General features: G+C 44.9%; 1 protein-coding gene across 7 annotated transcripts in view; it reads right to left on the bottom strand.

The window, feature by feature from the left end:
- Nucleotides 1-27135, bottom strand: part of abi1a (abl-interactor 1a) — a 157658-nt gene that overhangs the window by 46869 nt on the left and 83654 nt on the right. For all 7 annotated transcript variants that reach the window (XM_060922544.1, XM_060922543.1, XM_060922545.1 and 4 more), the window contains exons 3-4: nucleotides 9917-10093; nucleotides 476-579 (exon numbers count right to left, since the gene is read on the bottom strand). In XM_060922544.1, coding sequence (XP_060778527.1) covers nucleotides 476-579; nucleotides 9917-10093 — 281 coding nt within the window. The remainder of the gene's footprint in view (nucleotides 1-475; nucleotides 580-9916; nucleotides 10094-27135) is intronic.

The following is a 27135-nucleotide window of genomic DNA, read 5'->3' as shown; positions in this document are numbered from 1 at the left end:
TTTTTTTTAGGCCATATCGCCCAGCTCAACGTCTTTCAAAATTCTCTCAAAATCGTCCATTTTTAACGAAGCAAACCTGGTGGCCATGTTTGTTCACAAATTGTCACAGTCGCTCGCTAGTGCGGAAGTTTTGCGTCTCCGACGTGCGATGTCATGCCTTGACATCCATGCAATATCGTAAACCGTATTCAACCCTCATTCTCCATTGGGTAGAGTGACGTAATACACGTAGGATAAGTGATATGCTAAGAATATTGCATGCTATCAAGCCAAATGAATGAATCCCGCTAGAAGGGAATAGAACACCTTTTTATTCCATGGAAAAAGTGTCCTGTATGTCTAATAATGTGCGGTGTTGTAGAAAAATGATCCACTGCTTTGAGTCCACATCACACCACCCAGTCGTTGATCATTTCCCTATAACAGAGTGCCGCATCCTGTTTTATTACTTTTCTATTCTTAAACTGCTACTTACCCGAGAGTGCCACGCCCTGCCATGGGCGGACTGGGTGGCTTCTGTGTCGGCGGATTGGTCCTCGATAGCGTTCCTCCTCTGATTGATTGGTTGTTTCCATGTTGCTGATTGGGCGAGAGTTGAAAAACACAACGTGAGTGTTTGATCAGAGGTTTATAGACAAACTCTAGACAAAGACAACAGGACATCGGGGAAAATGGTGGGCTTCCCAGACCTCACGATTAAAAAACAGCTGTAGAGATAATCAGCTTTATAATACTGGATCAAAAACATCTACAAAGTGTCCCAATCTTGTTTTAACTTGGTTCATAAAAGGCCTGCGAATCACCTGCCGAATTGAATTAGGGGTGTTGCGTGGATGAAACTCAGATGTTTGCAGTGTAGGCTGAAAGACTTTATCATGTCATTCCAGATGTTGGATCAGCCATCCTATTTTTCATTATGATACCACTGTGGGACGTTTGATGAATAACTGGCTATATTCACAGGCCAGCCAATGCTCTATGAAAGCAATCATTCAGTCTGGGAAACCCATACAGCCTACAGAAGGTCGTTTGAACTACATGTGGAGGGGCTATTTTGTGTTAAGACACAGAGTCATGTTTATATTGCGCTGTAGGGGTGGGCGATACGAGGTAAAAATAATAAGAGCTACTAACATTAACAAACACTGGAATTATCATCATCATCATCATCAACACTGCTCTCTCATGAACCAGCTCATGAAGAAGCTTTAAAACTGATTAACATGGGCTTGGATTTTCAATTTCACAAAATCCTACACCCTTAACAACACCACCACCTCTCAGTTATATCGCCCAGCCCTGAAATGGGGACTACATGATATTAGGGGGAATTAAACTGAACTACAAGGAAGACATATTGAGGGTAAAGCAGCTGATTAATAACAAACTACAGCGGGATTGGGGCATGTGACAAATAGGACTTACCTTGGCTTTTAGCCACTAATGTTAGCATGAGAGAGAAATTAAAAAAGAAAGGAGGCAGAAAGAGAGACAGAGGAGCAGGTCAAAAATTACTCATACCAATAAGTTACTATTTTTCAGTTCCTCTAGACAAATGGGGACGGAGACTAAAAGATTAGCGCTCTGCAGTTTGTTACCTTTTCTACTGGAAAAAAAACAAAACAAAAAAAACAGGATGTCAGGCCAACTAGCATTAAACGACAGGATGTAAGAATAAGGAATACCCCCATCTCTGATAGTTAACACAAACTACTTGTGGAAAAATATAATGCAAGTTGTGTACTTCCTCCACTGCCTGTGTAGACTTGTGGGTGACTTGATTCTCATCTAAGTAAGATAAGATTCAATTTGGACTTTAAGTTTTAGTGTAGTGACCTAAGATTTGGATACAAGAGTAAGTGACTTGAGATTTGACTTGCATTTTAGGGGGACTTGAAACTGGGCTCGGACTTGAGGGTAAAAGTGGCCTGGGGCTCGCACTTGAGGGTAAAAGTGGCCTGGGGCTCGCACTTGAGGGTAAAAGTGGCCTGGGGCTCGCACTTGAGGGTAAAAGTGGCCTGGGGCTCGCACTTGAGGGTAAAAGCGGCCTGGGGCTCGCACTTGAGGGTAAAAGTGGCCTGGGGCTCGCACTTGAGGGTAAAAGCGGCCTGGGGCTCGCACTTGAGGGTAAAAGTGGCCTGGGGCTCGCACTTGAGGGTAAAAGTGGCCTGGGGCTCGCACTTGAGGGTAAAAGTGGCCTGGGGCTCGCACTTGAGGGTAAAAGTGGCCTGGGGCTCGCACTTGAGGGTAAAAGTGGCCTGGGGCTCGCACTTGAGGGTAAAAGTGGCCTGGGGCTCGCACTTGAGGGTAAAAGTGGCCTGGGGCTCGCACTTGAGGGTAAAAGTGGCCTGGGGCTCGCACTTGGACATAACCTGAAACAGGACTTGGATATGCAGGTAAAAAATGACTTGAAATTCAAGTTGGACATGAGGGCAAAAGTGACATGAGACTGGACTTGAGGGCAAAAGTGATTTCAGACATAATTTGGAATGGAGGGTAAAAGTGACTTGAGATAGGACTTTGATTTGAGGGTAAAATTGATGCAAGACTGTACTTGGACTTGAAAGTCAAAGTGATTTGAGACTCAATTTGGACATGAGGGTAAAACTGATGCAAGACTGGATTTGGACTTGAGGGCAAAAGTGACTTGAAACTACTTCGATTTGAAGGTAAAAGTGACTTGAGATTCAACTGTGGGGTAAAAATGACTCGAGACTCGACTTGGATTTGAGGGTAAAAGTGACACGAGACTGGACTTGGACTTGAGGACAAAAGTGACTTGAGACACCACTTGGCTTTGAGGGTAAAAGTGACTTGAGATTCAACTTCAGGGTAAAAGTGATTTGAGACGCAGCTTGGACTTGAGTGTAAAAGTGACATGCAACTCAGCCTCCTGTGATGAGTGACAGGACTATGACGTTAACACAGATTGCAAAGCAACTGATGAGCCGAATCAGGTTTGATGAAAGCAGTGTACAAGACTACAAATGCTAACAGATTATTCTGTCACTGGTGTTTTTAGATATATGTATTAAACCCAGTGACAGATTGTGATGCCCCATTGCCCTGAGCTAGTTGTGAGTTTTGCAGCACATACAACACAACTATAACTTTTCTTTTGGCTTATCTGCTGTTTTTACCCAGCATCTTGGAGAAACCTAGACAAGTAAAACAGCTGTATAACTGGAAGACGTCTTTAGCCCCTTCGGACATAATGTGTACACATGAAGTTCCATAGCATTTTTCCTTCTGTCCGAAGGGGTTAACGTCAATTATATTAGAGGCTTTTAATATGAAATATAGTCAAATAATTACTTTGTTTTAAAAAGAAAATGACTACTGCTTGGCCATTTATCTACAAAGGACAATTAAATCTATTGAGCACAAAAGCCCTCAAGCCTTCTTTTAACATTTATGGTCCCATTTGCAAAGAAAGTAAATTAATAGAGATAAAAATAAAGCACGGCAAAAATTGTTTGCTACACTGAATCACTTTTTGTTCCACTAAATACGACTTGCCCAATGACCACCAGTGATGGTGGTGAGCTTTGACCCTTTCAACATGCCAAATCTTTTCCTTAGCACCTGCCCAACAGCATGCAATTCTAACACAAGCCAAGAGCTTACTGTAGGGAGTAACAAAAAGGGATTAAAATTATTATAGCAAGCAGAGAATCAAATGCTGCATCAATAATGCATGCTCTAATGTGGGCAATGAGGTAACTGTAATGGGGAAAAAAACAACATTATTCACTCACACAGGAGTAAAAGCACTTCAACTAACAGCCAGTGTTGCCTGGTTTGACAGAAACTAAAATGATCATAAAGAAAATAAACAGTATGGTTTAGGGCTTTAGGGCTTTTTATATGAGTCAAAGATGAACAGGGGATTAGAGCAAGATCTAACTCTGTTGTGCAATATAGCTTGGAGGAAACGGGTGAGGTAATTTGAGGCTCCAGATATAGAGGACAAATGACTAATTGGCCGTCTCAGGTGTATAGGGGGTTGAAATATATGAAAAATAAGGACTGGCTGGGTGAAAAGGGACAAGTCAGTAGTTAAGGTATATGTAAGCAATGAGTTTAACTCCTAGGATAGACGTTTGCATCAGGAATGTGGTTCTGTGGGACATGGGTCCATGTTGGACATGCCAGTGATCATGCAGTGCTGTAAATTAGGCTTTACTCATTCATTCACATATTAATTCATCTTCTGGAATCTGATGTTGGTCTGTTGTTTAAATCATCTTTCTTAATATTTTGGCAGAGAGAGACATCCAAGTGCAGATATTCCATATGGGTACAAGAAAAAACAGCAGTGGCAGTTGGAGGGACTGGTGAAATGGTCTACAGGAGTGGGCATGTCTAGTCAAGAATATCTGTGGGACAAGGCTGGACTGGTCAGGGATATATGAAGGAACAAGTGGGATTGGCCAGGAGCGCCTGGAGAAACGGGCGGGATTGGCCAGGAGCACCTGCAGAAATGGGCGGGATTGGCCAGGAGCGCCTGGAGAAACGGGCGGGATTGGCCAGGAGCACCTGCAGAAATGGGCGGGATTGGCCAGGAGCACCTGCAGAAATGGGCGGGATTGGCCAGGAGCAATGGGCGGGATTGGCCAGGAGCACCTGCAGAAATGGGCGGGATTGGCCAGGAGCGCCTGCAGAAACGGGCGGGATTGGCCAGGAGCGCCTGCAGAAATGGGCGGGATTGGCCAGGAGCGCCTGCAGAAACGGGCGGGATTGGCCAGGAGCGCCTGCAGAAACGGGCGGGATTGGCCAGGAGCGCCTGCAGAAACGGGCGGGATTGGCCAGGAGCGCCTGCAGAAACGGGCGGGATTGGCCAGGAGCGCCTGCAGAAACGGGCGGGATTGGCCAGGAGCGCCTGCAGAAACGGGCGGGATTGGCCAGGAGCGCCTGCAGAAACGGGCGGGATTGGCCAGGAGCGCCTGCAGAAACGGGCGGGATTGGCCAGGAGCGCCTGCAGAAATGGGCGGGATTGGCCAGGAGCGCCTGCAGGAACAAGCGGGATTGGTCAGGAGCAGGCGGGATTGCTTAGGAATGTCTGCAGGAACAGATGGGATTGGTCAGATTTCTGATGTACTTGCAAGTCACTCTAGATAACGGGGCCTATCCAAGGAAGTTCATAGAAAATAGTGTGTATGGATACAAGCAAAATTAGCAGCACGAACTGGAGATATTGGTCAATCTTTTTACAGGAGTGGGCCAGGAATGTCTGCAGGAGCAGGTAGAATTGGTCAAAATTCCTTTGGGAGTACAGCTTGTACTTGTAAGTCGCTCTGCAAGTCTATCAAATGAGTAAACGTAAATGTAATGAAACAGAACACGCGTGAGGTTTAATTTAGACTGGGGTAAAACCAGACGATGCAAATACATGGGAACACGTGAGATGAAGCAAGCCGAGGGTTGGCGTTTACATGACATAAGTTGAAGAAATATAGTTCGCCAACACCCAACATCAGAGTAAAGGCACAGCAGAAAATGTAACATTTATCTCCTCGTAAGATCCCTCAAAAAACAGCTTCTCTGCTTTTCCAAAAGTAGTTGACTGGATTATGCATCAGCTGACTAGCTATGTAAAACTCATCGTTGGCAGGACCGAGTGCACCCTGAGTGGGCGGGTGAGTTTGGCCTGGGTGAAGATGCGCTAATCCTCTGATGTGATGAGTAAGGCTTCGGTGGAATGTCTGCAGGCTGGATAGAGTTTGAAACTCGCTACAGATGAAAGAGCGACCCCAAAAAAAAAAAAAGCCTCTGCCTGAAGACAAGACAGAACGAATGCACAGTATTTTCCCACACCAGTCTGACAGAGACAGAGATGAAGTAGTGTCAAACTCAATGCACTCGAACTCTGAGGTCTTGTCGAGGTGTCAGACATACGTAGTATATAAGCAATTAAAGCTTGAGTGGAAACCCCAGCTTTGCATAACACTGAACACAACAACATCATGTAGCTTTAACACATTTTGAAAGGAAGTTGACGTTTTCAAATGCATTACATCCTGCTTGTAAACTGAATGTAACAAATCAGCAACCACTGTGGCCAGTCAGAAAGTTTTGTTTTAACCACATGTAGTAAATTATTGCAGAAGTGGAACTGACCTGATAACAAGATGCCGTACTTGTCATCACTTTTGCTGTTGCTGTGGCTGAGCCTGACGAGGCCTGTATAACGGAGTTTGACAAGTCAAATGGATGCTCCACTAGCTTGTGTTTTAGGGAAGAGTGGCAAAAAAAAAGTAACAAAATATGCAAAAAGGTTCTCTGGTCTGATGAGACCAACGTAGAACTTTTTGGCCTGGGCACCAAGCGGTAACCCAACACGGCTCATCATGTGGAGCTCACCAGGCCAACAGTGAAGCATGATGGTGGTAGCATCATCATCAGCGGTCAAACAGACACTCCACTAAGCTGTGCTTTATGGAAGAGTGGCAAAAAATAAAATAAAATAAAAAAAGGACAAAAATATGCAAAAAGGTTCTCTGGTCTGACGAGACCAAGGTAGAATTTTTTGGCCTGGATATGAAGTGGTAACCCAACACGGCTCATCATGCTGAGATCACTAGGCCTATGGTGAAGCATGCTGGTGGTAGCATCATCAAAGTTCAGACAGACACTCCACTAACCTTTGCTTTAGGGAAGAGTGGTAAAAAAAAAAAGGGACAAAAATATGCAAAAAGGTTCTCTGGTTTGATGAGACCAAGGTAGAACTTTTTGGTCTGGGCACCAAGTGGTAACCCAACACGGCTCATCATGCTAAGATCACCAGGCCTACGGTGAAGCATGCTGGTGGGAACATCATCAAAGCTGATAGAGATATCCCAGAAAGCTGCAGCCAAAGGTGGCTCTATCAAGTACTTACCAAAAAAGCTCGTCAATTCCAGGGAGTAAGATGACACAATGTGAAAAAGTTCAAGAGGGGTGAATACTTGCAAGGCACCAGAGCACACTGTACTGTCCTTACGACACATCAATCCATAGACATTAAACAATAGCTGTGTGAAATCTTTCCTGGTGCTACAAACTACAGCAGAGATCTGATGATCATACACTTTCTAGAAAAGTGTCTTTTACGGTTCGAGATTGTCTGATTTGCATAAACGTTGACTGAAATTTCAGTCCGCACTGCAAAAAATAAAAATCTTAGGAAGTTTGTCTATTTTCAAGTCAAAACATCTAGCCACCCTTATTATAGATAGTTTTCACATGACGTCACAGAGTCGGGGATTCCCTAGTGGCGGCCATCTTGGGGGTCCAGCTTACCGTGACTGAGCACACATTGTAACGCGCGAGTACAAAGTCTTCAAAAGAACCCAAGCAGGCTATTTAAAGCTAGCAATGGTGCACACCTGTTGTATTCACGGCTGTCGTAATAGGTCAGATGATGACGTCAAGCGGAGCTTTTATGGAATTCTCACTGTACGGGAGCACGAAGGTGAGCAAACAAACTCAGCATACAAAGGAGAAATCTATGGCTTGCGAGAATCAACCGCAAGGATTATCAGCCTTCCAAACACAGCAAAGTCTGCTCCGATCATTTTATAAGTGGTAAGTTGTTTAAATAAACAATCAATTGTGTTTAAGTTTGTTTTTGGAAACCAAAACATCATGTGAACAATCTCTGGAGAATGCCTAACTGGAACCGCAAGTGTACGTTTACACTGTAATGTACACTTAATATCGCTCGTTTGTCACGTTTCTATTTGAAACTTGTCACTTCACTCACGCAAGGGTCATTTTTGAAAAACATTTTAGGTCTAGTCTGTATGATTTGATTTGTGTTTGGGATGCAAACAGCGTGCCTTTTGGCGGATGCCGCCTGAATCGCGCAGATCCAATTTTTTTTTTAGGGGGGCGTTGGAGTGTCTGATTATAATTTCAAAGTAAATTCTGTATTAAAATTACTAAATAAGCAAATCCGTTGAGAAAAAAAACAGTTTAAATCGGGAAGCTGCGCACATTTGCGCAGCCTGAGCGGTGTGCAGGACTGCGCAAATGTGCGCAGCTTTCCGATTTAAACTGTTTTTTTTTCTCATCCTTATACTTCCTGTTTCATGGACTGTAACGGATTTGCTTATTTAGTAATTTTAATACAGAATTTACTTTGAAATTATAATCAGACACTCCAACGGCCCCCCTAAAAAAAAAATCGGATCTGCGCGATTCAGGCAGCATCCGCCAAAAGGCACGCTGTGAATATATAAAGCTGTATATATCAGACAGCCTTTAAAGTTTGATGAAGTCAGTTTCAGGCTTTGGCAGCCCTGCATAGTCACTTGAAAATGCATCTTTGTCCACTTCGTAGGGGTCAATTCCCCCAATCAAGGCCAGTTTGGCTGCATACCGTTGTCGTGAGATGTCGTCTAATGTATCTATATACTTCTGTTTGCTTGATTTTGCCGACATTGATCTTTATTTTAGAAAACTGACTATATAACTTCATAAATTCGTCCGAGATAACGTAGCCGGTAGTGGCGATGGTCCGTTTTGTTTGCCCCCCAAGATGGCGGCTGGGGGGCGTTCCCCGGAATGCCGTGACATCAGTGAAAACTATCTATAGGACATAATTGCCCAACAAGCAAAACCTCATTTAGCTAGAAAGGCTAGTTTTTAGACAGTCCATCTTGAAAATCTTGTATAGACAAAATGTCTTGAAAAAGTCTTATTTGGAGCACCTTTGAAAATAAAACAAGTTTTTTTTTTAAAAACAAGTAAGTACATTTTGGACATTTGTCAAATGTGATTCATCTTGTTTCAAGAAAAAAAAAAAGTACCGTATGCTTGTTTTGGGAATAAATGAACTTTACTGAAATCTTTGAATCTAGTGCCCCCAAAATGCATTGTCGTGGCTCAGGTGGATAAGGCGCCGTACCATAAATCCGGGGACCCGGGTTCGATTCTGACCCGAGGTCATTTCCCAATCTCTCCCTGTCTCTCTCCCGCTCATTTCCTGTCTCTACACTGTCCTATACAATAAAGGTGGAAAAGGCCCAAAAAAAATGGCTAAATGTAAGAAGTATGATCTTGTTATAAGAACTATTTTGATTATTTTGAGTTAATCAGATCTCGCATAATAAGTTCCCCAATCTTATTTTGGAATTATTTCATCTAAAAACAGGTTAGATGTTTCATCTTACTTTAAGAAATCTTACCAAGTCAAATTTGACTAGTTCCATTGGCAGATTTTTTTCACCTGATTCAAGCAAATATGCTTTGTTTTAATCTTTTATTTCTTATTTTTGAAAGGCCATTTTTTGCAGTGCGTCATCAACATAAAACAAGTAATTTCAGAGCCTTAATATGGCAGAAATGGCACAGGCACATTGTAGATGAGATAATCTCTGGCCTCGTGATGTGCGTGTTGCTTAATTCAGGTAGTCAGAATACCGTTTGCACGGCTTATCCTGTTGCCAACTCCGCTGTACAGCCTGCAGCGGAGGCCTGATCGAGTTGGTGTAATTAGAATGATGGATCGGAGTGTGTGAAAAGGCAGCTTCGGAGAGACGTCCAAAACCAGCGGAGTCCGAGTCTGATTTAATTCAGGGAGGTTTCCTTGCTCTGGGAGGTGAAGGAGAAGCTGTGCTACTGTATCCGTTTCTGACTTGCAGGAGAAAAATGAGCTGCAATCTCGGGCAAGGCTACAAATATAAGGAAGAATTTCCCTCGTGTGTATTTTACAAGCTTTTCATCATTTTCCTGACTGAAATAACTCATTGAGGAGGAGGGGGGGGGGAAGCAGCCATCCAAATGCGTCCTAAGACTCATAATGGAAACAACCTGTTCCTTAATTTGAACGTAGGAGTAGCTTTTTGAAAATAGTGCACAAGCTGATTTGTGTACAACTCCTCTGAGTCAAAGATCACACACACAATCTCAGCAGCTAAAGAGCAGGATGTACCTTAACTCCGTGTCCCACGTCGTCCAGCACGGTGTAGTCTATCGGCTTTCGGACGTACCTCACCGGCCTCTCGATGTTGGCTGGAGCGATGATCTTATGCGTCCTGGATGTGTTCTTGTTAGTGGTCAGGATGCCGATTTCTCGTCTGGCCACCTTCTCCTTATGGATATCCACTGTCTATAGTAAAAAAGATAAACGCAAATAAACCATGATGCAACAACAACCACCTGAGCAAGTTGGTGCCATTAGGATCGGCTTAACAATCTAATGGTGTGTGGTACAGAAGCTATCAATACACAGCTGGGCCCAAAAATCTCTTTACACATGAGACACACACCCCAACTCAATGACTGTCTTTACTGTCCAAAGTAATTACAGTATTTTGCACCGAAGCACTGCTGAGACAATCACAGAGCGAGATAATGGTTTATAACAGAATACAGGTGGCACAAACACTACAACATAAGAAAATACAGCATGCAAACAAGTAAAGTACAGTGGTGCTTGAAAGCTTGTGAACCCTTTAGAATTTTCAATATTTCTGCATAAATATGACCAAAAACATCATCAGATTTTCACACAAGTCCTAAAAGTAGATAAAGAGAACCCAGTTAAACAAATGAGACAAAAATATTATACTTGGTCATTTATTTATTGAGGAAAATGATCCAATATTCCATATCTGTGAGTGGCAAAAGTATGTGAACCTTTGCTTTCAGTATCTGGTGTGACCCCCTTGTGCAGCAATAACTGCAACTAAACGTTTGCGGTAACTGTTGATCAGTCCTGCACACCGGCTTGGAGGAATTTTAGCCCATTCCTCCGTACAGAACAGCTTCAACTCTGGGATGTTGGTGGGTTTCCTCACATGAACTGCTCGCTTCAGGTCCTTCCACAACATTTCGATTGGATTAAGGTCAGGACTTTGACTTGGCCATTCCAAAACATTAACTTTATTCTTCTTTAACCATTCTTTGGTAGAACGACTTGTGTGCTTAGGGTCGTTGTCTTGCTGCATGACCCACCTTCTCTTGAGATTCAGTTCATGGACAGATGTCCTGACATTTTCCTTTAGAATTCGCTGGTATAATTCAGAATTCATTGTTCCATCAGTGATGGCAAGCCGTCCTGGCCCAGATGCAGCAAAACAGGCCCAAACCATGATACTACCACCACCATGTTTCACAGATGGGATAAGGTTCTTATGCTGGAATGCAGTGTTTTCCTTTCTCCAAACTTAACGCTCCTCATTTCAACCAAAAAGTTCTATTTTGGTCTCATCCGTCAACAAAACATTTTTCCAATAGCCTTCTGGCTTGTCCGCGTGATCTTTAGCAAACTGCAGACGAGCAGCAATGTTCTTTTTGGAGAGCAGTGGCTTTCTCCTTGCAACCCTGCAGTGTTCTCCTGATGGTGGACTCATGAACATTAACATTAGCCAATGTGAGAGAGGCCTTCAGTTGCTTAGAAGTTACCTTGGGGTCCTTTGTGACCGACTATCACACACCTTGCTCTTGGAGTGATCTTTGTTGGTCGACCACTCCTGGTGAGGGTAACAATGGTCTTGAATTTCCTCCATTTGTACACAATCTGTCTGACTGTGGATTGGTGGAGTCCAAACTCTTTAGAGATGGTTTTGTAACCTTTTCCAGCCTGATGAGCATCAACAACGCTTTTTCTGAGGTCCTCAGAAATCCCCTTTTTATCATGCCATGATACACTTCCACAAACATGTGTTGTGAAGATCAGACTTTGATAGATCCCTGTTCTTTAAATAAAACAGGGTGCCCACTCACACCTGATCATCATCCCATTGATTGAAAACACCTGACTCTAATTTCACCTTCAAATTAACTGCTAATCCTAGAGGTTCACATACTTTTGCCACTCACAGATATGTAATATTGGATCATTTCCCTCAATAAATAAATGACCACGTATAATATTTTTGTCTCATTTGTTTAACTGGGTTCTCTTTATCTACTTTTAGGACTTGTGTGAAAATCTGATGATGTTTTAGGTCATATTTATGCAGAAATATAGAAAATTCTAAAGGGTTCACAAACTTTCAAGCACCACTGTATATTACTGTCCTTTCTAACAGAAAGTTGTTTTGGGACGAAACACCCAAAGCTGTGATGACGTGCTGATATCTACAGCACGTTGTACTGTATTTCTTTCGACACACAGAGAAACCACAAACCATGAAACCTAAACTCTTTTGTTTCCAAGAACTGGAAATATTCATGTTACAGCTTTTGTGTATGTTGTTGCTATAGAAACCTGTGTACATTCTGGGTAAGTGTGTGAGCTCAGCTTCTATGGCAAACAACTTCCTCTTCAATCTCCCTTATCGTGATCATTCACACAGTCGGTTCACGGATCTCAAGGTCTGAACAGCTGAAGGAATGTAACCATGAGAGAGACACACACAATTTCTTTCATTCCTCTCTCCGTGGAATGAGAGCAGCGTATCTCTCCGTCTCCTATTCAATATCAGTCCCGACCTGCGGCTCACCAAAAACCACCGAGAACCAACACATGGCCACACCCAAGACGTTCAAACAACACGCTCCGTTTGCTGTTTTGAAACGCAACCCCCACGAAGACGCAGTGTTCTGAACCACCTAAATCTGGCAAGACTGCAACCTTACTGTAAACTCACTGCTCATCTGAAATAACTTTCTGAGGACCAAATACTTACAACACCTTCAGCATTTAACATCATGGTTGTTATATTCCTTTCATTTCTATCGTCTGTTTTTATAAAATATCACACCATACCCTAACCAAGGCTCATAATACTCGAGAGTCCAGGACTCGGACTCGAGTCCGACTCGTGCCCTGATTTTAAGGACTCGTGACTTGACTTGGACTCGTGCATTAACTGCATTCAAACTCGTAAAAGGAGATAAGATTTTTTTCATTATTTTTTCTCATCTCATCTCATTATCTCTAGCCACTTTATCCTGTTCTACAGGGTTGCAGGCAAGCTGGAGCCTATCCCAGCTGACTACGGGCGAAAGGCGGGGTACACCCTGGCAGCGCTCGAAACTAACGGTGTCCCGATGTCCCGGGGACCATAAAAAATGTCATCGGGACACAAAATTATCATATCTGGGACAATCCCGGGACAATGGAAAAAAAATAGATCTAGAAAAAAAGTTCTACATTAATATTATTTACAAAGCCGTAACACATACGTAGACATTCACCTAATTTGTCAATTTTAATTTTAAAACGTTAACAGCGAAAAATACATAGTAGCTACACTTTCGATGCACCTGCATCCGTAGGCTACAGAGCAGCGCATTCTGTTCTAGAATCTTCGGCCGGAGTCCGCATTATATGGACTTGGAATGGAATTACTACCGCACACGCTGCGCCGACTCTGGCCAGAACAAAAATGCTGAAGTGGTTGAAGCGGACCGACCGCGGGGAAGAAACTGAAAGCCCAGACATAATGTCTCCGGGACCTTCAGGATCCAAAGTGTCATCGCCTGGTCTGCAGGCAACGCTAGCAACTGAATGAACTTAATGAACACTGTTAGACACGTTATAAAATACAACAGGAATGATGTGGATGATATTGACGGAAGATACCGTTCAACAGAATAAGTGAGTTTTCTTGGTGTCTTTCTAGTTCAGAAAGTTTAGTCAGTCAGCAGCACAGCTAGGCTCGGACCTGCTGGCACTATGCTGATGTTGCTAACATTTGCACCCACGCTTCGGCAGCGAAAGTTCATAAAAATGGATAACGGAAAGTTCATAAAAATGGATAACGGAAAGTTCATAAAATGGATAACGGAATTTTCATAAAAATGGGTAATGGTAATGGATAACGGAAAGTACATAAAATGGATAACGGAAAGTACATAAAATGGATAATGGAAAGTTCATAAAAATGGGTAACGGTAATGGATAACGGAAAGTTCATAAAAATGGATAACGGTCTCATCTCATCTCATTATCTGTAGCCGCTTTATCCTGTTCTACAGGGTCGCAGGCGAGCTGGAGCCTATCCCAGCTGACTACGGGCGAAAGGCGGGGTTCACCCTGGACAAGTCGCCAGGTCATCACAGGGCTATGGATAACGGTAATGGTGAAAATTATAAGTTGGCCTTATAAGTGGCAACAGATATTCAAGGTATAAGTAGATGAAATGAACATAAAAGGGGTCTTATTTTCAACTAAAGTGTACTGCAGATGTAGGGAGTTGAAACATTTTCTGAATGAGCTAGTTGGCCCCTTTAAATAAACGGGTATCTATTCATACAGTGAGATCGCCAAAGTTTAATAAACTGAAAATGCAATAACTGTAATTTTGAAGTAGATGATGTATAGGACGTGTCGCTTGTGTCTTGTGACTTATTGTAAAAATGATATAAAGGGTTCAAAATCGCATAGTTACAAATATAATAGTAACTTCATATGATAATATTAACCACTGGTTATTTCAGAGAGGAAAAAAATGGGGACACTATTGCTTCCATTCGGGACAATACAACACAGAATTCGGGACCACTGGGGGACACAAAGAAAAAAAGTTAATTTCGAGCCCTGCACCCTGGACAAGTCGCCAGGTCATCACAGGGCTGACACATAGACACAGACAACCATTCACACTCACATTCACACCTACGCTCAATTTAGAGTCACCAGTTAACCTAACCTGCATGTCTTTGGACTGTGGGGGAAACCGGAGCACCCGGAGGAAACCCACGCGGACACGGGGAGAACATGCCAACTCCGCACAGAAAGGCCCTCGCCGGCCCCGGGGCTCGAACCCGGACCTTCTTGCTGTGAGGCGACAGCGCTAACCACTACACCACCGTGACGACGACGCCTTTATTTTTTGTAACGTCATAATAATTTGGCGCAAGATTAATTTTTATATTAATTTCGTACAAGAGTGTCACACCTGCGCGTCTTGGCGCGTGCATCAGATAGACTCTCAGACGCACTTTGGACAGCGCATGCTCCAAGTGGACTCTCGCGCGCACTGTAAACGACTCGCACAGGCACAGGATTACGGCACAATCGACGCACTGATATAAAAACTGTGAAGACGCACTTACTTTGCGAAGTATTGAGTTGCGTTGCTGACACATTACCGAGCCTTATTTCCTTGTTTGGTTTCCTGATCCCTGTTTCTCGTCTTTGATCCTGCCGAGTCTACGATAGCCTGTTTGTGCCTCGCTCGACCTATCGCCTGTTTCACCGTTTTATGATTTTTCCTGCCGTTCTGGATTGTTTATGTCTTCACTTGTATTCATAAACACACCTTCTGCACTTACATCCGTCTCCCAACCGTCTCTGACAGAATACTTCACACTCCCTGACAAAGAGAAGCACATTCACCTGTTCAGGAACAAACTCATGTTAATGGCGCTAAAACACATCACCGTCAGTTGGGAGTCTTGGACTCGGACTCAACTTGAAATTTTTTTTAATGACTCGGACTTCAACACTGGGGACTTGAGACTGGACTCGGACTCTAGGTTTAGTGACTCGACTACAACGGTACCCTAACCTTTTTGTGAGTTCTGCATTTCTGAGTCACGTTCTGCTGTTGTAGATCATCTCACACGGCGATCCATACAAACTGCTGCTGTAATCATCAAGACTCTCGTGTGCTCATCCCAGGATCCTTCTTATTCACACTGAACTCAATTCTGCTTGTTTAGACACATTGGGTGGAGTTAGCGAAAGTGGGTGGACGTCAGGTGATGTCGTTATGCGGCGCAAACAGTGACATCAGTGATCTTTTAAGCGGTAGTCTCACGGCCCGGATAGTAAACAATAAACATGGAGGACATGGAGTCGTTAGTGTTGCTGGTCTTGGTGCTGTGGCTTGTTGTCACCGACAACGCCAACAGATACTGGCAAGAGCGTATAGATGAGGCGAGGCGCATAAGGCTTCAGAAATTCTCGTAATTCGTAATTCTTCTTCTTCCGGGTTTGCGGTGTTTACAGATCCCAGCGTGCTCGCGGGGCGTGTGTGGGCATGTGAGGACACTCCTCCTCACCAATCAGTGCACAGGGGAGTGTCTGCTCACGCCCCCAGCCCCACTCGGCTCGGTTTGGCTCGCTTTAGCCCCACTCCAAAACCGTGCGAGTTTTGGGGGCTGAGCAGGGCTGAAGCGAGCTGAGTCGTGCTGCTCTGAGGTAGTCGAAACGCGAGCCGTGTAGGGCTGAAGTGAGCTGAAGCGAGCTGAAGTGAGCTGAAAAAGGGTAGTGGAAAAGGGCCAGTAGACACAGACAACCATTCACACTCACATTCACACCTACGGTCAATTTAGAGTCACCAGTTAACCTAACCTGCATGTCTTTGGACTGTGGGGGAAACCGGAGCACCCGGAGGAAGCCCACACGGACACGGGGAGAACATGCAAACTCCGCACAGAAAGGCCCTCGCCGGCCACGGGGCTCGAACCCGGACCTTCTTGCTGTGAGGCGACAGCGCTAACCACTACACCACCGTGCCGCCCCTGTATACCATAATGATTTGTAATCATATGATCCGTCTAGCCGCTATCAACCAGAAAAACAAGCAAAAGGAAAAATCATGTAGGCAAATAAACTCGTAAAAGCGTTTCTGGTTTTCTGAACCAGCACCATACCCATGATTAGAAAAGGTGTGTGTATATATATAGACCTGTGGGAGATCATATCACAATTCTCAAAAATGGTTCTACGATACACAATATGCATCACGAAGCTATGACTGCGTCCATATGTCGCTTGACCGGACATGCAATCAGGCGGTCTGACACTCGACTCGACTATTTAAAAAAAATATTTCCGCCATTTTAGATCCAGGTCAAAATCCACAGGAGATGAGATCGCAGCCAGCGAGCATCCAAGCAATGTGGTGTCGAGTTCACAGAAAACCCCGCAGTGTGAGCACCGAGTTAAATTAACCAACGTCCACAGCAGGAAACTGAACAATTGCAACACCTAAGAATGTTTTCCTGCGTGACAAAGTGCAGCAGGAACCGAAGTGAATTAGTGCAGGGGTGAGTCAGGCGGTTTTAATCTCGACTCTGGTGCAGTTTTGCAACTCGTGACCTTTTGTAACCCCTCAAACAAACCCGCTGTGCAATCAGGATGGAGCAAAGAGCATGCAGTGTTCGTGGATGTGAGGCAGACTCTGGTGCTTCAGAGTCATAAAGGGGCAGTGGAAAGACGCTGATGATGGACGGGGTGTGTGTGTGTGTGTTTGAGGCCGCACCGATGTTAGCAGCAGTTCTTTATCACAGCAAACAAGCATGCAGCTGGCAGAGGGAGGGAAGTGAGAGAGCACAGAGGCTGATTTCATCTCCTTCCTGTGTGTAAAAATACCGTTCAGGCTGCACCCACCTCTCTCTCTCTCTCTCTCTCACACACACACACACACACACACACACACACAAATCCTAGAGTAGGTAAAGTCCTTAAGAACAATCTTATTTGATTTGTGATGCCATTTGCACAAAAATGCACGGATTTGTCACATAAGCATCTTTAGATCTTCACACACACACACACCGTTTTAAGGTTGTACATTTTTATCCTTTTTTTTTTTTAAATCTCACTAAACCTCCATCATCTCTCGTTCGTTCTCCCTTCGGAGCTCGTTATACTTCATCAAAACTGCTTCTAAGAGCCGATGGATTTGAACCTCAGAAAAGCTCGAGTGTTTATTGTGTTTCAGAACGGTGGGAGGATCTTCGCTAAAGGGCGGAGCTGAAAAGGGACACGAGCATGTTTACCGTAATTGTCCGTTCAAATAAAATGGCGGCATTTTGCCTGGGAGGACGACATGGCCTCGTCCTGAGGAAACAGCCCTGTCGAATGATTTGTGATTTTTGAACTGAGTTCAATTAGAGCTGAACTTGTTCTGTCTGTCTGTCTGGCAGCCAATCAGAGGCTACGTTTACATTAGACCGTATCTGTCTCGTTTTCTTCGCGGATGCACTGTCCGTTTACATTAAACCACCTGGAAAAGCCGGGAAACGGGAATCCACCAGCGTCCACGTATTCAATCCAGATCGTGTCTGGTCTGGTGCTGTGTAAACATTGAGAATACGCGGATACGCTGTGCTGAGCTCTAGCTGGCGTCCTCATTGGACAACGTCACTGTGACATCCACCTTCCTGATTCGCTGGCGTTGGTCATGTGACGCGACTGCTGAAAAACGGCGCAGACTTCCGCCTTGTATCACCTTTCATTAAAGAGTATAAAAGTATGAAAATACTGCAAATACTGATGCAAATACTGCCCATTGTGTAGTTATGATTGTCTTTAGGCTTGCCATCCTTCCACTTGCAAGTAATAAGTGATCTGCGCTGGGATCACACACACAGCGGCTCAGTCCCGAATCACTGCTCGTGCGCTTCACTCGTGCGCTCTGTGAGCTGCGCAGGGCCGGAGTGCGCACCCTCCAGAGGGCACTCGCTGTTCAGGGTGGAGTGATTTGGAGCGCAGGATGCCTGCGGAGCCGAGTGTATCCGTGTATTGGTCTTGCTGTGTGCACGGCTAACGGTTTTAGTGTAAACGCGAATCGTTTTAAGAACGTTAATCTGATGATCCGCTGATTCGACGTAATGTAAACGTAGCCAGAGTCGAGGTGGGCGGGTCATTCAGAAGCTTTAGTTTCAGAAAGAGAGAGAGAGAGAGATCCTTTCAGACACTGTGAAGGAATAAGAAGCCGGTCCTGATAGATGAGGAAAGCCCTGGTCTAATGGTTAGCGAAGCAGCTTTGGGACCAAAAGGTTGCTGGTTCGATTCCCTGGACCAGCAGGAATAGCTGAAGTGCCCTTGAGCAAGGCGCTGAACCCCGAGATATTTTGTACATCACTCTGGATAAGATGTAATGTAATAAGTAGACTCACTTCCTCCTTCTCTCTCCCTGGTATGGGCATCTTGCTCGGTCCAGGGTTTTTTCTAGAAAAATTTAGTATGAGGGCGCTCACCATGGCGGGGGGGATGGTGCCGGTTGTCCGTCCCCCCCTCCGCCGTGCGAAGCCTTTGAAAAATTGAGGCTACAATCAGTGATTCATTTTGCCCTGCGACATGCGTATTTTACGTAATTTTAAAATAAATGACGCAGATGTTTTGCTTGTGGTGCGTATTTTTGACGCAAGGTCGCACTCGGAACATCCTCGAGTTACTTCTCTTCATTCAGGATATAGAGCGAAGGGATGTAGCTCGAGGTTGTTCCGAGTGGCAAGGTCCTAACGACGCTATATTTTTCTCGTTCAACATGACTGAACTGTTGTTATAATGCTTCATTTATCGACTACTATAGTCTTTTTTACTTGGCGGGCCTATATTTAGCTTCGTTTAATTCCGTCAGCAACGTGTCGGCAATTTCATTGGCTGGAAAGCTTCGGCATATGCAAATCCTTTCCAGCCTCGATTTGAAGCAAGTGAAAATGGCTCTCTCGTACTAATCGATAAAATTTATGTCTGCCAAAGCATTTCTTTGCGGTAATAAAAGATCGATCTAAATTTGTTTCTACTTACCAAACATATGAATAGCGCCTATCAAATGGGAAATTCAGTTAAAGTTTTGCTATGGTATTCAGTAAAAAGTTTTAGAAATTTAGGAAATATGAATTAATAGTAGAAAATTTTTCATTGGATGATATAAAAAGACTGACCAATCGAGATCGAGTTAACAGAAACACTAGGCGGAAGTAGCATCGGTCAACGATAAGGAGTGTTTACATTAACAACGCTACTGCAGTACATTTGAAAACGCATTTAATGTGAAAATCATGCCAAACTAGACAGGGACACTCTAACGAGTGCAAACCCCGCCTTTTCCCTATTAAAATACATTGGGCGAAAATTTCGAAGTTCTGCCATGACCTTGACCTTTGACCTTTGACCTCCAAAATTTAATGGTTTCCTTCCTGGGTGATTGGCAACACGTACAAAATTTGGTCCAAATCGATCCATTGGTTCTTGAGATAGCTTGCAGACACACAGACAGACAGACAGACAGACAGATACACACACACACAGACTGACGCAGGTGAAAATAATAACTCCTCCGACTACTGTCGGCGGGGTTAATAAACGCATGAAAGTGCAAAGCAAATTGATTTCTTTGTGGGGTCCGGGAGCAAGTACGTCAAGCACAGACTCGAGTACGATTGACGATGATACAGCGGACAAGACTGAAACAGAGAGTGAGACTCAAAGTGATGCTGGGAAACCTGGGGTAACAAATGGCCCTTTTCCACTACCCTTTTTCAGCTCGCTTCAGCTCACTTCAGCCTGACACGGCTCGCGTTTCGACTACCAAAAAACAGCACGACTCAGCTCGCTTCAACCCTGCTTAGCCCCTAAAACTCGCACCGTTTTGGAGTGGGGCTGAAGTGAGCCAAACCGTGCCGAGTGAGGCTGGGGGCGTGAGCAGACACTCCCCTGTGCACTGATTGGTGAGGAGGAGTGTCCTCACATGCCCACACACGCCCCCGCGAGCACGCTGGGATCTGTAAACACCGTAAACCCGGAAGATTTACGAATTACGAGAATTTCTGAAGCCTTATGTGCCTCGCCTCATCTATACGCTCTTGCCAGTATCTGTTGGCGTTGTCGGTGACAACAAGCCACAGCACCAAGACCAGCAACACTAACGACTCCATATCCTCCATGTTTATTGTTTACTATTAACGTGAGACTACCGCTTAAAAGCTCACTGATGTCACTGTTTGCGCTGCTTAACGACATCACGTGACGTCCACCCACTTTCGCTAATTCCACCCAATGTGTCCACCCACTTCCAGCCAGCACAGTTCAGCGCGGTTGTAGTCGAAATGCAACTCCAACAGCCCCGCCCAGCTCGACTCAGCTCGGCACGGCTCAGCCGCGTTTGTAGTGGAAAAGCGGCAAAAGTTGAAAATAAAACGTAAATTCAACAGGAAATGGATGGCAACCTACACGTGGCTCAGGTATGAAAGTGATGAGATGGGGGGATATTCTGTTTAATTCCATACTTTTTTCTTTTTTTTATTCTGAAAATTGTTATTGTTTGCTTAGATGAATAGCTCACACAATTGTTCACATGTTGGAATTAAATGATTTAAGTGTGAACAGTGATAACTATTGTGTTTTTTGTTTTCAAAGTGTGTATTGTAATTTTGACTCAATTTGGAAATTTTTGACTCACTGATTCAATATGTGGTGAGTCAGTTTGACTCATAGTCATTAGGAGCAAAATGAATCACTGACAATGGGACATTCTGAGGCTGAGAGGGAAATTGTAACAAATTGTTTGTCAACATTGAAAAAGAAAGAAGTAATCTTCTTCTGCCCCGGACAGTCTTTGGCTTTCTTCCGCTTCGTGCCGCGGGATGACATCTTTAAATGCCCAAGTGTCAACAAAAACAACTCGCGAACTACTTCTGTCAAAAGCTCCCGCGCCGGTGGGTGAAAGGTCATTCAGTCTCGAGAAATCTCGCTCTACAAGTCAGCTGACCTTGTATGGAACCCATGTCAAATCTCGCGAGAGCAGCCGTGACAAGTAAACAACTAAACGACATGGCGCCTCAGTCTGGAAAACGCCGATTCGGATTGTTTTTGCACCGTCTGGCGGTGTATCTACTATGATTGGAATATTTTTGGAGTAATTATAACATATTTGATGATCAGACACATTGTCACGTGGTGTTGCTGGGATGTTTTGACGGAGAAAAGATCGTTTTGAGAAAGATTGCATGTTGTGCAGTAGCATACAAGTGCACGGCCTAAGTGTCGGCATTTCAGTAAGGGGGGCGCACGCCGAGAGTAAGAGGGCGCAGCGCCCCTGTTCCCCGGTTTAGACAAAAGCCTGTGGTCACTGACTCACTCTCTGATTAAACAGTTCCACAGATGGAGGAGAAATGTCACTCTCGGCCCGCTGCCACCGGCCTGCACCCGATCCCAGCAATCTCACCACAGCTGGATTCAGCAGCTATTTCTGTCAGCTGTCTTTACAGAACGATCCTGACTCATTCTTACTCATTCAGTTTTTTTTTCCTCTCTGTTGAACAACTGATTTCTGCTCTAGTCACAGAAGGTCATGTTACGTAACATGGAATACACCAGCTTAAAAATAAATTCATGCATTTTTCACCACAGAATCGAGTCGTACATGAGCTGACAGTTGGCTATAATCCATGTACGACGAGATTGAATGGAATGTTTTATTCTATCCACATTCACTGGATTTTGAGAAAATGAGCATTTTTATTTTTTGCAAATTCGATCAATAAAAAACGTCTGACAAAATCATTTCCGCTTAGGCGGACTTCTTAAAAACCTATCGATGGCGGCACGAATTGCCTTTAGTGTTGTGGTTTTGGGTTTTTTTGTAGAAAGTGCCGTCTTGCCGAGGTACAGAATCGCTTTAGACGTTGATTTAATTCTTCCTCGGACATTTCAGTTCTGTAATTTTCAAACTTCTTTGAGCTTTTGAACCGGTCTAAAAAAATTCAACACATTTTAATGCTTAAAGATGAAGAATGTAAACGAACCGGCAAAATGACAGGAGCAATTTGTGAAAAATGCAAAAATAATAATTCTTGAAAATTAAAAAAAAAAAAAATGTTCTGACCATCAAATACTTTCCATATTTTGTTGCTTTTTTTTTTTTTTTTTGCATTTTTTGGGGTTTTATTTTCGAGTAGAGTTTTTAATTTCGTCCTCAACTGGTTCAGCAACACGCTCCGCCATTTTGTTTTTCTCTACTCATGGTATATGAGCTGATATCCTAGTAGTAGGTCAAGGTCCTTTATTGTCATTTGCATGTTTCACATGTAAACGAAATTTATGCCTCAGGGCCAGCAGCGTATATAAATAGAAGAACCAATATTAAAAATAAATATAAAAATAGAATTGGGGAAAAAATAAATAAATAAAAATAGTGGTGGGCGGCACGGTGGTGTAGTGGTTAGCGCTGTCGCCTCACAGCAAGAAGGTCCGGGTTCGAGCCCCGGGGCCGGCGAGGGCCTTTCTGTGTGGAGTTTGCATGTTCTCCCCGTGTCCGCGTGGGTTTCCTCCGGGTGCTCCGGTTTCCCCCACAGTCCAAAGACATGCAGGTTAGGTTAACTGGTGACTCTAAATTGAGCGTAGGTGTGAATGTGAGTGTGAATGGTTGTCTGTGTCTATGTGTCAGCCCCTGTGATGACCTGGCGACTTGTGCAGGGTGTACCCCGCCTTTCGCCCGTAGTCAGCTGGGATAGGCTCCAGCTTGCCTGCGACCCTGTAGAACAGGATAAAGTGGCTACAGATAATGAGATGAGATAAAAATAGTGCAACCGTGATTAAAAAGCGTTCAGGTGAACAGTAAAAACTTCAATAAATGTGCAAAAATGCAAAATGAGGGGAGTGTGGGAGTGGGGGGGGGGGGGGGGGGGGGGGGCAGCATCAGAGCTTAGGCTTAGTGTTCATTAGTCTCACAGCTTCTGGGAAGAAGCTGCGCTGGAGCCTTGATGTTTTGGCCCTGATGCTGCAGAGTCTTTTTCCTGATGGGAGGAGGCTGAATAGTCTGTGTGCTGGGTGGGTGGAGTCACCCATGACGCGGGCCGCTCTGCTCCTGCACTGGGTGTTGTAGAGGTCTTCTATGGACGGCAGGATGCAACCGGGTGATCTTCTGTGCTGTGCGCACCACCATCGGCAGAGCCTTCCTGTCCACAGCTGAGCAGTTTCCATATCAGGAGGTGATGGAGGAGGTCAGTGTGCTCTCCACCACACACCTGTAGAAGGCTCCCAGGACCGCAGGGCTCAGTCCGGCCTGCCTTAGCCTCCTCAAAAAGTAGAGGCATTGATGGGCCTTCTTGACCATGCTGACTGTGTTCGTGGTCCACTTCAAGTCGCTAGAGATGTAGACCCCCAGGTACTTGATACTGTGGACCATCTCTACAGCTTCTCCTCCGATGTAGAGGGGGGAGGGGGCGTGGTCACCTCTCCTGAAGTCCACAACCATCTCTTTTGTTTTCCCCACATTGATGCAAAGATTGTTGTCCCTGCACCAGTCCACCAGGTCCTCCACCTCTTGTCTGTATGCTGACTCGTCGCCGTGGGATATCTGTCCCACCACCGCCATGTCGGCCGCGAACTTCACAATACGACTGCCCGGATGTTTAGCGGAGCAGTCATATGTGAACAGAGTGTAGAGCAGGGGGCTGAGGACACAACCCTGGGGGGAGCCAGTGTTGAGGATGATGGTAGAAGAAGAGACACCGTGGATCCTCACTGTCTGTGGCCTGTGTGTCAGGAAATCCAGTACCCAGTTGCAGAGGGATGTGGTAATCCAAGCGGCAGCAATTTGTTGACTAAAGTCTGCGGGTCGATTGTGTTGAACACCGAGCTAAACTCCAGGAAGAGCAGCCTCACGTAGGCGTCTCTGCTCTCCAGGTGGGTGAGAGCAGAGTGGACGACGGATGAGATGGCGTCCTCTACAGACCTGTCCCTCCTGTACGTATACTGGTCTGGGTCCACGTTTATGTCCACCTTCTCCTTAATGTGGTCCATGACCAGGCGTTCGAAGCATTTCATGACTATCGGGGTGAGAGCCACCGGTCGATAGTCGTTCATGCTCCTCACTGCTGCACACTTGGGCACTGGAACAATGGAAGATGTCTTCAGACACACTGGCACCACAGCCTGGGAGAGGGAGGTGTTAAAGATGTCTGTCCACACCTCAATGAGCTCATGTGCACAGGTCTTCAGGACCCTCCCCGGGACGTTGTCTGGTCCTGCTGCCTTGCGGGGGTTGACGCGCTGCAGAGTCCTCCTCATGTTGTCTGCTGACACGCTGAATGATGGTAGCTCACCCTCTGGGATACTGAGCCTGGTGCAGGTGGGCGGGGGGGTCAGCGGGTTCAAAACGGGCATAGAAGGCGTTGAGGGCATCTGGCAGGGATGGGTCCCAAGGACACTCGGCGTTCTTCCTGTTGTAGCCTGTGATTGCCTTTATGCCCTGCCACATGCTCAGAGGGTCGCTGGATGCAAAGTGGCCCTGGATTTTGTCAGCATGTGCTCTTTTTGCCCATGTCACACCCGCTTGGAGGTCCCTCCTCGCTGCTCTCAGTGCCAGTGCATCTCCAGACCTGAAAGCTGTGTCACGTGCTCTCAGGAGATGCTGAACCTCACCATTCATCCACGAGTAGAGCAGCCAATCAGAGTGCACGGTTGCTCATATCCAGTGAATGTGGACAGAACAATTCTATTTATTACCACACTATCACTGATGTCTCAAAAATCACATACTTATTTACAGTTCCAGATAGTTCTTGAGAACTAACACTGTTTTTTTTCCTGATCCAATTCATGTTTAAATTAGTCTCGAGCCCTACTCCTCCGGAATGATTCGTTTTGTGTTCCTTCTGGATTTTTTTGCATCGCATAAAATTGCTAAACGTTTGACTTGGAAACCTGACCTACAGGGATGTACCTACCGTCTAGTGGATATTGATTTTAATTCTCCAGATGTACATGAAGTACTCAGGCGAGTGTGTGAGCGATGTCTCGCATCACTGATGCGTTTGCAAAAATCATGCGTCAAGTTTAAACCAGCATTAACACTTCCTTTTGTTAATTTGTGCTAGCAGCGCTGGTGCAAATTGTTACTCTCACTCAGGATCTTTCTACTTTATTCTTATTATCCTAATGTTTTTAGGACGCTATTTCTCCCTCAGTTTTCAATCAATCACCAAATTTCACATGAAGAAAACCTCTGGGCTGAATTACGTCGCAATGACTTTTGGTGCTGATCTGGATCACCGATCTGGAATGATCCAGGAAAAACGGGATTTTTTTTCAGTCAGTCAATTTTCGTTGTTTTTTTTTTTTTTTTATTTTGCTCAGGGCAGCAGGGCACAACTTTTCCTCACTAAGCGTCATTCTCTATCTCTTATCGTTCAGGATCTATAGTGTACTGTCTCACCCGCCTGTGTTGGCTGGCTCTGGACAGCACGTGCTGCAAACTGATTCACGTTTGCGCACCGCTAATGACTCACACCAGCACTGGATTAAGGCGCAATCAAATAATAGCACATATATAAGGACACCAAAGACTAACTCAGGTTGCGAAGTATTGAGTTGTTGAGACACACTACTGAGCTGTGTGTGTTTTGATTTCCTCGTTCCTCGTCCTTTGATTCCACCTACGATATTCTGTTTGTGCCTTGCTCGACCTACTGCTTGCCCGATTGCACTTTTCTTTTTATCTTCTCCACATACATTCGTCTCCATCCATCCCTAACAAGTACAGTGACCAGACGGAACAGTTTCTAACAGCTAGTGCAAATTACCGTGAATTGAGTCACACTCTCTAGTTTCATTTTACGAGTGAAGCAGTGAAGATGGTGGGAGTTGAGGATGTAATGAGAGGTTGAGAAAACATCAGAAACGTCTTGGTGGTTTTTGATGACAAAGCACATACTAGTCTTTACACTCCAGCAGAACTAATCGTCTGGATAATTAGATGAGGGTTAAGGAGCTTTCTTGTACCGTGACTTGGCCTAGCGGTTAGTGTGTCCACCTCTTGATCAGGAGATCGCGAGTTCTACTTGTGGTTGGGCCATACCAAAGACCATCATAAAAATGGTACCTACTACCATCTGGCAAGGCACGCTGCAATACAGATGTGAGTGGGGAAGTCAAACTCTTGCGGTTACCAGAGGACTAGGCCCCCACTGTAACCCTAGCTGTACAGGTGAGAGGCTGAGGGTTATGGAAACGGAGATCGGCGCTGCACTTATACGCCTTAAAGAGTTGGTTAGTACTGGTACAGGAGACTGCCTAGAAAGACCAGATTCTGGCGTGAGAGGGACTTTGACTTTTTTTAATCTTGCTCAGGAGTTTCCTGGTCATCGCTGCTCCTGATTATTGGCCAGGTTGGATCATGGAGGCCTGAAGGTGTCTCTCAAGGGTTACGGCTCGCTCACGGTGGGACTAGCTATGGATTTATGGTCAGGATAGTGATTTAACAGAAGTGATGTACTAATAAAAAGAGTTACAGCCTGATCACTTCAGACTGAATACAGCGATTTAGAGACTCTAAGCAAGCTCCGAGGTCTAGCTCACTAAATACACACAGCGACAGCTCGCATGATCGAGGAAGGGAGGGAAAACTAATTTAACTATATTGGAGCGTAATGGTGTTTTCATGCAGTGTGTTTTGACAGCACTATTAAGCCCTGAATGGTCTGATGAACGAGTGTGTGACTTGGTATGACCCA

Source organism: Neoarius graeffei, chromosome 5, assembly GCF_027579695.1.
Source record: "Neoarius graeffei isolate fNeoGra1 chromosome 5, fNeoGra1.pri, whole genome shotgun sequence".
Classification (NCBI taxonomy): domain Eukaryota; kingdom Metazoa; phylum Chordata; class Actinopteri; order Siluriformes; family Ariidae; genus Neoarius; species Neoarius graeffei.
This window is presented reverse-complemented; position numbering and strand designations above follow the sequence as displayed.